The following is an 11,848-nucleotide window of genomic DNA, read 5'->3' on the forward strand; positions in this document are numbered from 1 at the left end:
GTGGCAACCCTATAACCAGCTCCATTACCAAAATCTCAGACATATTCTCAGCTCACATGTCCAGAGGCGACTGTTCTGTCCTGGTGCCATTTAAATTAATCCTTGGCAACGCTGTTAATTTGCTACCCAGGCGAGAGAGTGAACAGCGAGACCAGCTGGGAGGTACAGGGACTGGTGGTTCATTTGGAAGCACTGAGTGGTTAAACATGGAGGAGTACAAATGTTAGCTCCCCTCCAGTTTGGTGAAAATGATACAGCATTTTCCTTGCATCAGTTAACCAATCCTGTAAGGAACTCTCTGAGCCATTAAGAATCCATTGTCCTTGAGCTCGTCGCCGATTCCCTCCACAGGGCCCGTCTGCTGATGCTATTACAGCTCTGATTTGTCTGGAGGGACGCCAGCCACAGACACTGAATATTACAGATGTTCATGATGAGCATTCCAGAGGGTCTGCTCATCCAACCTGCTCACCGGGCCCCGGTGGCAACCAACTATGAAAGCAGGATTTGATTTGAGATTTCTGCAGCCACACAGAGGAATGGATGTGAATCTGAATGTCATCTGAGGGAAAAGATTATGCTCGAGACAAAGATCTGGTTATTCTGTCAAGTTGAACACAGCCTCAAAATGTATATTACATCAGGGGTTCTTAACTGGTGGGTCGAGACCCAAAAGTCGGTCGCGGACAGCTGGTCAAAATTAAATAATATATAATGTGAATCTCAGGTTGGACTTATTTTTTATTTTGAAAACACTGAGCATGATCTGAGAGCAGCTCTGTCTGCCCTCACCCCAGACTCTGAAACTCTCATCAGGAGTAGAGCACGCGCCCAACTGTCTCGTTAACTTCAACAAATGATCTGATTGGGCCAAAACTTCATTTTCAAGTAGTCCATCCATCCATCATCTATACACCGCTTAATCCTCACTAGGGTCATGGGGGGCTGGAGCCTAACCCAGCTGACTCAGGGCGAAGGCAGGTTCACCTGGACAGGTAACCAGTCTATCACAGGGCTACACTTAGAGACAGACAACCAAGCACACTCACATTCACACCTACGGACAATTTACAATCACCAATTAACCTCAACATGTTTCTGGACTGTGGGAGGAAGCTGGAGAACCCGGAGAGAACCCACGCTGCACGAGGAGAACATGGAGCCTCCCACCGGGACGCGAACCAGCGACCTTCTAGCTGCGAGGCAACTGCGCCACCTTGCAGCCCTTTTTGAGTAGTTTTGATATTTATTTTGTGCAGTTTTGTACATGCAGTTGTCATGGTCCAGTTACTATGCATGGTTATATGCTCTGAAATGCACGTTGCACAGGAAAATATACTGAATTCTTAAAAAAATTGGGTCGCAACTTAATGACCATGGGAACATGTGGGTCCCAGGGTGAGACCAGTTGAGAACCCCTGTATTACATCATTTGTATAGTGCTACAGATCAATCGTTAAGAAACAAAAAGCATCCCTAGCACTAGCACATCACATAACTGCAGTGTCTAACATTAGAGTTGAGGCGAGGACATCAGTTGCGTGTTTTATCCGTGTCTCCTCTGGACTGCAGGCGATCGACTAAATGTCAAAAAACAGGAACAACAACCAAAAAAAAAAAGCCTTAAACGCTACACTTTAAACACAGAAAAATGCCAAAAGGACAAAGCGTTATGATGCTTGGAAATGTTTAATAAAACTCCATAAATTTAAGTCTATACATCTGACAGTTTGTCACTATGAATAAATAAAACATTTTATCACAAAGGACAGGTAGGCATACGTTAACGTCTCCCATAGTAAAAATACAGTACTTCAAGACTACACGTGTAGTTATTCCAATTTCAATATCTAATTTTAATACAAGTGATTTATTCAATCTATAACAAATGGTCTAAAGTGCAAAAAGACGTTCTCAAAAACAACCAATATTTAAGCTATAAAAATGTATGTTTAAAAAGAAAACATTGGTCAATCATCGTAAGTTGCCTTCGGGTTTAATGTCCAGTGTGAACAAGAAGCACAATGATCCTAAGTGTAGCAGTGTGCCAGACTATGGTTCGTGTCCCAGTGCGCAGGCCCTCTCCTGTAGACGGGAGGGACCCACAGGTTTGGCCTCAGGGTGTGAGGGGGTCTGTTGCGGGGCCTGTAGCCGTAGGGGGGCCGCGGGAGGATCGGACCTTTCCCTGGTGCCATCTTTTTGTGATGCCAAGTAGGAGCAGCCGGATTCATGGTCTGAAAGAGAGACGACAATTGAATAGATAAAAATTACATACAGAAGCCCACAAAAATGTATGAAAAAAAAAATCACATTATCATAACCAGTGGGCATCAGTTATTCTCGTGGATTAATCGCAGCAGCTGGACTTGCTTGAAGACGTTCCACCTCTCATCCAAGAGGCTTCATCAGTTCTGACTGACTAGTTGGGAGTTCCACATACTTAACACCTGAGTTTCAATTGGGGGTTTGTTGCTCCTCCCCCTCGTTATGTGAGTCGTTAGTGCTCCCCCTGACACAGTGGGGTTCATTAGGGTTGTGTCAGGGGGAGCACTAACGACTCACATAACGAGGGGGAGGAGCAACAAACCCCCAATTGAAACTCAGGTGTTAATGGCTCCTTAAGGATATCTGGAAATCCCAACTAGTCAGTCAGAACTGATGAAGCCTCTTGGATGAGAGGTGGAACGTCTTTAAGGAACTCAAGCAAGTCCAGCTCCTACGATTAATCCACGAGAATACCCACGACCTGGAGAAGTGAGGATCTTCACAGACAGTCGGCATCAAGACTACACAAAGAACAGCATTCAAGTTTTCCATTCATATTGTGACTATGGTTGGACATTAGCATCCGCCACAGTAGAGGTTTGACAGAAGCATTGGTTGTACAAATGCACTCTAGTTTGTTTTTTTTCCCCCATATCCCAAAATTAGAGAAGTTCAATGGCTTTAACTGTTCTACACACTGCTGAGGGGCGTCTCTTCATTCAGAGCTACTCACGGATGTCTTGTTCAGGTTTGCATGTCATACCACAAGTCTAATCCTAAACTGGTTTGGCTCTTTTTTTTTTCCTTTTTAATAGCTTAAATTTCAGGTGTTTGTTTGTTGGCCAACGTCATTGAAGAAAAAGTGGAAAGGCAGACTGCAACAAATGCTTTTAAGGACCAGTTAAAATTAAAAGTGATCCAAGAGTTACTTAAAAGAACATTAAGTGTCAAAACAAAACCAAAAAGCTAAAGACAAAAAACAGAAAAACAAAAAAAACAATGACACTAATAGATCAGTATTTTTGTTGTAGAAAATGAATTTTAATTATTCTATTTAGTATTTTGGGATAATTATGTGAACTTTTTAAAAACTGATTCTTCTTCTTTTTCTTAAATGTTTTTAGGCTCAATGAGAAAAGAAACCTCAAATAAGTAAATCAAATAAGAGGTGACAGAGAGAGAGAATGTCAGACTTTAAGAGTTTTAATATTTACCCTTGGAAGTAAAAAAGCCTGTTTCTACCTCAACAATCACAACCTAGTACTATATTTTACATGCAGTTAAACGATCCAGTTACAAGATAAACCAGGCTGGACAGTGATGTGTTCTGCATTACCTGGTAAGCACAGTTCCTGTTGGAGATGGTCAGAGGGGAAGCACGAGTGCTCTCCTCGTCAGAAGAAGAACCTGAGTGGTAGTCAGACGTCACCCTCTCCAGAGCGCTGGTCACCTTCTTTGCAACGTCTTTGTCATCCTCGTCGTCGCTGGAGAAAGTGGCGACTGAGAAAAAAGGGTTGTGCTCACCATACCTAGTGATCGGAAAAGATGGAGGCAACACAACAGTGATGACTACTGATGGCCTAAACAACACATTCACATCCTTTGTTTATGCACCAACACAATAAAAACTAGGGGTGGGACTTTAATGCGGTAATTACGATGAATTAATTACAACAATAATAAAGCCTTAAAAAAATGCGTGGCTATCCAGGACTGTTAGTGCTAACAGCTCCGGTGGTTTCTTTGCTCGCTGCTTTGCTTTCAGGTGGTCCCGTCAGCTCGATGTGCTTCGGTGGGATGCAAACTGCACAAAACCACACTCTCGTCAAGGCTTCCATCAGACAGTTTTGTAAAATGAAACTCCATCAGGCAAGCAATGCACCCTCATCCTGTTCCTCCATGTTTGTTGTTGTTAGCGTAGCGCTGACGCAGCTTGTGCATCATGTGATTGGTGGACCATGAAATCAGGCGCTGGCAAACGCTCCGTGTTGTCTGGATGCAAACTAATTTTTATAACGCGATATTATTGCTGTAATTAATTATTCGTAACTAACGCTTTAAAGTATATTAGGGGTGTGACTTTAACGCATTATTTACGTGTTAATTAATGCGTTAAAGTCCCCCCACTCATCGCAACACATTTATTTGAATGACTTTCTGGTATTCCTGCCAATGAAACTCAGTCTCACCTGCAACAAACCTCTCCAGGGTCCACCCACAACGTGAGCTCACGAGGCAGTCCCAGGTCCCGGTACTGAATCCCACTTTCCTGGCAGGCTCGAAGCAGCTCTGGATCCTGCCTGTGGAACCTGTTCACTCTGATGCACCTGCAAAGCAAATAAAAACGATTTCAGCTTGGGGGCACCTAAACATAAGACGAACAGTCCCACTTACAGGTATCATCTGTACGTCAATAGAAGAGGGGCGGTACCTGTAGGCCTGTCCTTTGCTGGGATTTTCAGGGTACCAGTGACCCTTAAACTTCTCCTGCAGCGCGACAGCCAGTCTCTCAACAAACAGCTCGACCTTGTGCGATTCCAGCCTCTCCCCCTTTTTCACAAGTCTCTTCAGGAAGAACACCACTGCTGCTATCTCTCTCCTCATATTTCACATGTGTTTCATCACACCTGGACAGTCTCTGTAAGCAAACGAACTTTGGTCAGATGAGTAACAGTTTAATCACAGCTAACACCACGTGCTGGACATATTTAGCAGAATATGTTAACAATCAAGCCTAGAAGCTGCTTCGTGGGACACATTCTTAATAAGTAATGTTCTGACACGTGGACAGGAGATATGCACCCCTCAATATTTAGAACACATGCATTTGTTTACTTCATTAAAACACATCACAGACTTGAAAAAAGACTCTTTGTGGTGAATACACAGCCTGTTCTGAACATGATCCTGCTTAAACACATCAGCCACATAAGTACAGGAGGTTTTTGAATTCAAAATGTATATGAAAAGGTGCCACATGCACATTTAAGTGCCGAGTCCCCTTTGAATGTGTTCAAACAACAGTAATGCTCAAACACAAGCTGCACTCAGATGTTAAACATTTGCCCACATTTGACTTTGTGGGGCCACAATGAGAATATGTAATCATCTTATGTAACACACTTCAACACAGCGGGATTTCATTGTCCTTGTCTTTGACTAAAGCTCGTCGTGGATCTGTTATTAACAGGCACTACTAAATTATTACATGTTAAAGTTTAATGACAGCTCTAGTTAACCTGCTCAAGAGTTTTAAAAAGCCTTATTTATCTTTTACCACTGAATAGAGAATGTCAAAACTCTTGTTTTACCGATAAGTACAACTTTAAAAATTGTAATATCTGTCAAAATCACTTCTCCTCCAGATTCCCTTTGTGCCCTTGCGTCCGCGTGCACGTGGCAACAGCTGCTGCTACAGGGAATGCTTTTGTTTAAAATAATGAAAAAAACAACCCAGAAACCGTTTCACAGTTTTGAATCCTAAAGACAAACGTACTTGGGGCGATGCGATCCGTTAACCGCCAGTTAACGGAACATCTCCCAGAAAGGCGGGCTGTGACGCCAAGGTTCCGGTAATCCACGCACTGCCCCACTCCATAACACAGCCTACTGTACTGTTAGCCTAGCCAGCTAGCTAGCGACCCAGCTAGGCTAACCATTGGAATAGAAGACCCGATTGCCGTCGAAATGAGTTTGAAACTCAGCTACAGTTAGTATAAATATAGTTATAGCTTCACTGGTAGCTCTGCCCGCTCGGTGAATACATCGAAGCGCTATTCACACAATACAACGCTGTTAGCTGTAGCTACACAGCTAACGTGCTAAGTTAACGCGAACAACCTCATGTTGCTAACAAACACAGCAAAAAAAAACATCAATATAGCAGGAAAACATGAAAAAAATGTCATAGTATATGTTGCAGTATTGAGATATAGGACACATTATACGCAGTTACATAACACAATGAGACGCAGGGATGTAAACAGCTTCACGTACCTTTTTTTTACAGTCTCCGCCAGCGTGCGGGCTAAAATGAATGGCTGGGACAAGTTGGCAGGAGAAAAACACGGTCACTGACTCCGCCCTTCACAGCACAAACCCCGCCCATTACCAATTCCGATTGGCTCCGAGCAAGCCACCAAAGCGCAGTGATTGGTGGAGCCGCTGCCTGTCAGTGAGTGAGTCACCCTCCCTGTTGTTGTGACTCATGCTGTCAGGTATGTTTTTGTTTGTTCCGATGGTTGCAACCGCTGATGTAACTTTACCGTAAATCATGAAAACAAAGCAGAACCAAGTTTGCACGCTATTCAGTAGGAAAACAGCAGTTAGTTGGCAAATTTCAGCGTATTCCACTCATTTTTAATACTGAGCGCACATTAGTCTCCGTAGTCTGAACTATTTATCACATATATTTATTATCTATATTGTACTATATTATATTACAATTATTTTGTTTTAATTATTATTTTTAATTTTTATAAGTTGTATAATATTTTATATATACTATATTATTTATTTGTATCATGTATGTTTCTCTACCGTTTGGTTATTACCATGCTCATTGCAAACTGTACATACTTCCTATTGGCTCATTTTGTAATTATATTTATATATTCTTATTTGTCTTTTATACTTGTATTTTTTGCACCACTGGACTTGTCTTTTAATTTCATTGTGTTGGGAGCATTTTTTGCTGGACAAACTGTACATAATAATGATTTATTGCAGCTTTACGACTAAACAAAATAAGTTTGGTTTTAACAACATCAAAACTGCACCACACTTTACCAGAATCAAAATCAGTTTGATTGCCAAGTAGGTTTTCACACCACTTACTACATGTAATATGTGTGAGCTACCTTGAATCTCTTCAAGGGGATAAAAAAAAAAAAAAAATTAAATAAGGACAAAGTGTCAAATAAACAGGAAGTGTTACAGGACAAAGAGCAAAATATTAAAATAATACAAACATGCACAATGTTATTTAAGTGAGACGGACGTACAAATTGTGCAGAAAAGTGCACATTCTTCCCCTGAAGATGTGCAAAGTATCAGTGTGTAGTGTAAACAACTTGAAATGTGCAAAAGGATCCTATTTAAAAGTTGTGTTTATGTACGATGTACCATAAACCTCTCATTTTAGTCACAATGTTGGTATTGAACTTACTCAGAATGTTAGTTCAAAGGTTGTCTATTTCTCCTGATGTTTACTCCATAACACAACGCCTGGAATTCCCAGAAATTACCCTCATCAAGATCACTTGTACGTTTAGGCAATCTTTGTCCACAAGGAGGCGCCCAACCTCTATCCATACAGAGTGAAGCAAACACCATCTCCTAGTTCATGTTCAGTCCATCCAAAAAAACCTAAGTTGTCAGTAATTGGGTTATAATAAGGCAAACGACTGCACATAAACCAATGACTTTGTGTTGTTTTAATTGCAAGTAGCATTAATTATAGTCAAAGTTTCATTTAGGTTATTAAGCGCAGACGACTGCATGAGGCCAACGATAGGCATAGATCCATCCATCCATCATCTATACACCGCTTAATCCTCACTATGGGGGGCTGAAATCTATCCCAGCTGACTCAGGGTGAAGGCAGGTTCACCTGGACAGGTAACCAGTCTATCACAGGGCTACACTTAGAGACAGACAACCAAGCACACTCACATTCACACCTACGGACAATTTACAATCACCAATTAACCTCAGCATGTTTCTGGACTGTGGGAGGAAGCCAGAGAACCCGGAGACAACCCACGCTGCACGGGGAGAACATGGAGACTCCACCGGCGAACCGGCGACCTTCTAGTTGCTAACCATCGAGCCACCTTGCAGCTATAAGGGACACACGTCCACCTCAATATTCTAACTCCACACATTTGTCCCCTTCTAAAGGACATGAAAAAACTTGAAGCCTTGTCTTTTTGGAGAAGGTGCTGTCACATAACTCGTGGACAAAACAATGTGCCGGATAGCACCACGTTCTGAAACACAGATATGTGTGAAATGTTCAAACAAAACCTTCACCCAAAGGGCTAACGTTGCACTTCCTACAGGTTACAATGTCAGGAAGCCATGATGTGAATGTACTCCATGTTAACTGTTTGTGCTACAACAGCGTTTGAAACACACCAACCAGGTTTTGTCTGTGGCCACAAGCAGGAAAAATACCAACACATCAGAGTATGTAGTAAAATAATTTCATTTTATTTTTATGAAAAAAAAAAAAAAATACAAACTGTCACTTGAGCACAAATCACACAGCCTGTAAGGTCCATGAAAACACACAATAAATAGAATGCAAAACATCAAACAACACAAATGCAACCAAACGTAGAAAAACAAACGAATGAGGAGTCAAGTCTAGAGAAAGGAGGCGGAGGTGTATCAGGTATGCTGACATCTCCAGTGGAAACAAACAGACGAGCGAGAACAGGCAGCCTGACGGAGGCGCAGGTCCAGGCATGTTTCCACAGTATTCAAAAAATACACAGCTTTCAGAATTAAAACACACACATTAAAAAAAAAAAAAAACATACAGCTGAAGATTGAACTGAAAATCGACTGAAAACTTGCATTTCGGACCAGCTGTCTAAATACTCGCAAACACTCAAGCACACTGAACACAGTTAACCAAATAAAAGTTTAAAATGGAGCTAAAAACCTCTCTTGAAACCCCAAAAGGGTCAAATACATCGAATCTCTTACAAAGAGAGAGCAACAGAGATACGCTGACAATGCTGAGTTTCTCTAAACATCAGTCTGATTAGAACCTCGTCTTTCCCCAGCTTCTTATACTCGAGTAGTTCCTCTAAAAACACAACTCAGACAACCAATATGCTTTTAGATAGTTTCTACGTAATAAGGCTTCTGATTTATTTGTCTTTTTCTTGCATAGGGTTCCTGAATGATACATTAACCAAAACTGCAGAGCGTTAAAAACCATTTTTACATCTTTCTTTAGCTCAAAACTCAAGGACCTGCAGAGGCACATAGACCAAACCGTCCTGTTTGTATTGCTATGACATCACCGTAGCACAGCAGAGAGGGCGACACGCGGCAACGCTGACAGATAAATAAAACTGATCGGAAAGCATACACTCTGAGAACGCATCGATTCAACACCGTCAGAGTAAAAACCTGCGGTCAGGATAAGCCACATACATTTGAAAATCTGTTGGTATTGCATCTTTATGTGGAAACGAAGTCAAATGCTTGTAGTTTGTTTATGAAACACAGAACAGACTTTGGTTTGGCAGCTTGATATATTGTTCAATAGTTCAGTTTCTCCTTTTCTGATACTGCTCATTCAGTGTATAGCCGTTCGTTTAACTTGTGCTTGACAGCTATACACCAGACGGCAAACAGCTTTGTACTAAATCTCAGCAGCAATAATAGTTGCTATAAACCCAGAAGCTGAATAATAATAAAAATACCTATCGCTTTAAGCCACGGGGAGGCTATATTATCTGCTTACCAAGCTGCTGTTATTGTTCCAGGACACTCCCAAAACACTCATCGACCGCACAAACACAAACCTGCACAGCTCGTCCGTTGTCTTCTGACACTTTCACTTTCAACAGACGTTCTCATCTGTCTTTGCTGCAGTGGTTCTTTAGGGTACGTCTGGGTGTTCTCTAGAACTGACCTGTAACCGCAGCTAGTTTTTAAAACTCTAAATAAATGTGGCATAAATCTGTTAGTATTGCTTACAAGTTCCCAGAAGTTGTACCTCTGAACCTTTACGCCGTACAAAGACGACGTTCTTCACGGACCACAGTGTCGATTCAAAGCACTTTGTCGTGGCTTTAAAATGACAACAGCAATCAAATACTACTGCAAACACTATCTGTTCACACCCTGGTAAAATACTGCAACTCATCACTTTCTACTAAAAACCCTGGAGGAGCAGTTTGAAAATCCATGTCTGACATAAGAACGCGTGTTTACAAAAAACTGAAACAATGAACACTGAAATGCCAAAGAGCAAAAATAAACAATGAAAATAAAACCAACAGCAAGTAAAATCCTGCAAGCTGCTTTCAGGCTGCAATCAGGTAAATGATTTAAAAAAAAACACACAAAAACACAGGAGCCTCTGTGAGCCAGTCCACCTGGTGGTAGCATGCACCCTGGTTACTTGATTTGGGTGGAACTCACATGCCGGATGAGCAATATATGCAGTAAAACTATTAATCCTCGCACCGTCACTGCAACCACGACTGCACCCAAGCCCTTAATGCTGCTCTAATGCAGAGCCAACAACCCAACGTCATCATAGTGTTGTAGAAGTCACTCAGGACATGTGAAAGTGTTTTTGCTGCTTCCTGAAGTGTTCGTGAGGTTCTTCCCAGCAGGGGGACAGGAAGCCTTCCAGCGTCCTGCCTGCTGCTGGCTGGAACCAGCAGGTCACTCCACAGGGCCGCCGCCGCCGCCACCGCCGCCGCTGCTGGCCTTGACCCCGGCCCTGCTGATGTGCAGCCAGGGCAGCTTGGCACAGTTCTTGAAGAGCTGCTCGATGGCAATGTGACGCACGTGCAGCTCCGACGCCAGCGAGTCTTTCTCTTGCACGGCGACCGTCAGCTCCTCGAAGACTTCTGCGAAGGGAGAGAGAGGCAGACGAAGGACGTCAGCGCTTTTATTCACACACAAGGTCGGCTTACGACGGCTGGTAGAAACACACCGGACGAAGAAAATCACTCGTACTGATTTCTGAAGGAGCACAGAGCGAACGCAACACGACTGGAAACGTTTAAGATGCCTCCAAGAAAAGGAGATATATTCACACTGACAACTTTAGTTAGTAAACAGCTGAGAAGCACTAATTAAAAAGAAGAAGCTGCAGGCATGAAAACACTTCGAACACAAAAAGGACTGCAGATCATTAAATATTGGGCATGTGCTATCTGCCAAATTTATCTGAGCAATAACTTCCCATCTGTTCCGAGCAGAGTAATGAAACTATGTGGAGGTGCTTCTCCTGGTCCAGGCACTCGCTATCTCCTCTCACATTTCCATATAGAAGTTGCTTCTTTACAGCGACAAGCGAGATAATTTCACTCCTTTCATCCCTCAAACTAAATGTTAATCTGTCTGTTTCTCTTTGGTGTCGTCTTCTTTCTCCCCTTTAACCTCGTCCCAAGAGTCAGGTGGCCTCTCTGAACCTGGTTGTGTTGCTTTATGCTAAAAACCAGTTTTTCCAGAGCTCAGTTCACTGCAGCTGGTCACATGGAAGGAGATGATGTGTGGACTAGAAACCCTGCAGTCTATATTAGCCCCGGCTTCACTCAGTCTTCTGTTCTGGATGTGGGAGCTCAGAATCAGACTGGGAATGCTGTGCTGCTTTTTCCTGACGTTACCCAATCTGCCGCTGGGATTTCTCAGAGACAGGCATTACATACTGATGCTGTTTTAAATATGAATAACTGAGACTTGCATGTTCAAAGAGAATGGCAGGAAAAAAGACTTACTTTGAATCTGCATCAGGAGCTGAGCGTTCAGCTGATGGAGCTCATCCAAACTCATTTTAGTCACTGAAAGAAAAGAAATGGTTTCTATCAGAGTGTGTGAGTTACAG

At 42.4% G+C, this 11,848-nt stretch overlaps 2 protein-coding genes across 2 annotated transcripts in view; both read right to left on the reverse strand.

Moving 5' to 3' along the window:
* Window positions 1-1,670: 1,670 nt before the first annotated feature.
* btg3 (B-cell translocation gene 3) lies at window positions 1,671-6,294 on the reverse strand. Its single transcript, XM_008287281.1, has 5 exons — window positions 6,262-6,294; window positions 4,697-4,903; window positions 4,455-4,592; window positions 3,602-3,794; window positions 1,671-2,234 (listed from the first exon to the last, which is right to left on the reverse strand). Exons 2-5 carry the CDS (start codon window positions 4,867-4,869, stop codon window positions 2,031-2,033), a joined length of 708 nt encoding a protein of 235 aa, XP_008285503.1. The 5' UTR covers window positions 4,870-4,903; window positions 6,262-6,294; the 3' UTR covers window positions 1,671-2,030.
* Window positions 6,295-8,455: 2,161 nt separating this feature from the next.
* Window positions 8,456-11,848, reverse strand: part of cunh21orf91 (chromosome unknown C21orf91 homolog) — a 17,746-nt gene continuing 14,353 nt past the window's right edge. The window contains exons 4-5 of the mRNA XM_008287282.1: window positions 11,742-11,804; window positions 8,456-10,868 (exon numbers count right to left, since the gene is read on the reverse strand). Coding sequence (XP_008285504.1) covers window positions 10,681-10,868; window positions 11,742-11,804 — 251 coding nt within the window. The 3' untranslated portion in view covers window positions 8,456-10,680. The remainder of the gene's footprint in view (window positions 10,869-11,741; window positions 11,805-11,848) is intronic.

Source organism: Stegastes partitus, unplaced genomic scaffold (genome assembly GCF_000690725.1).
Source record: "Stegastes partitus isolate 25-593 unplaced genomic scaffold, Stegastes_partitus-1.0.2 Scaffold494, whole genome shotgun sequence".
NCBI lineage: Eukaryota > Metazoa > Chordata > Actinopteri > Pomacentridae > Stegastes > Stegastes partitus.

What these genes read in the sequence shown, in the direction of transcription:
- btg3 (XM_008287281.1), bottom strand. Translation starts at nt 4,869, where the DNA reads ATGAGGAGAGAGATAGCAGCAGTGGTGTTCTTCCTGAAGAGACTTGTG. An exon ending in AGCAAAGGACAGGCCTACAG is followed by an intron (nt 4,593 to 4,696) that starts GTACCGCCCCTC and finishes TTTGCTTTGCAG; the next exon opens with GTGCATCAGAGTGAACAGGT. An exon ending in ACAGGAACTGTGCTTACCAG is followed by an intron (nt 2,235 to 3,601) that starts GTAATGCAGAAC and finishes TCTCTCTTTCAG; the next exon opens with ACCATGAATCCGGCTGCTCC.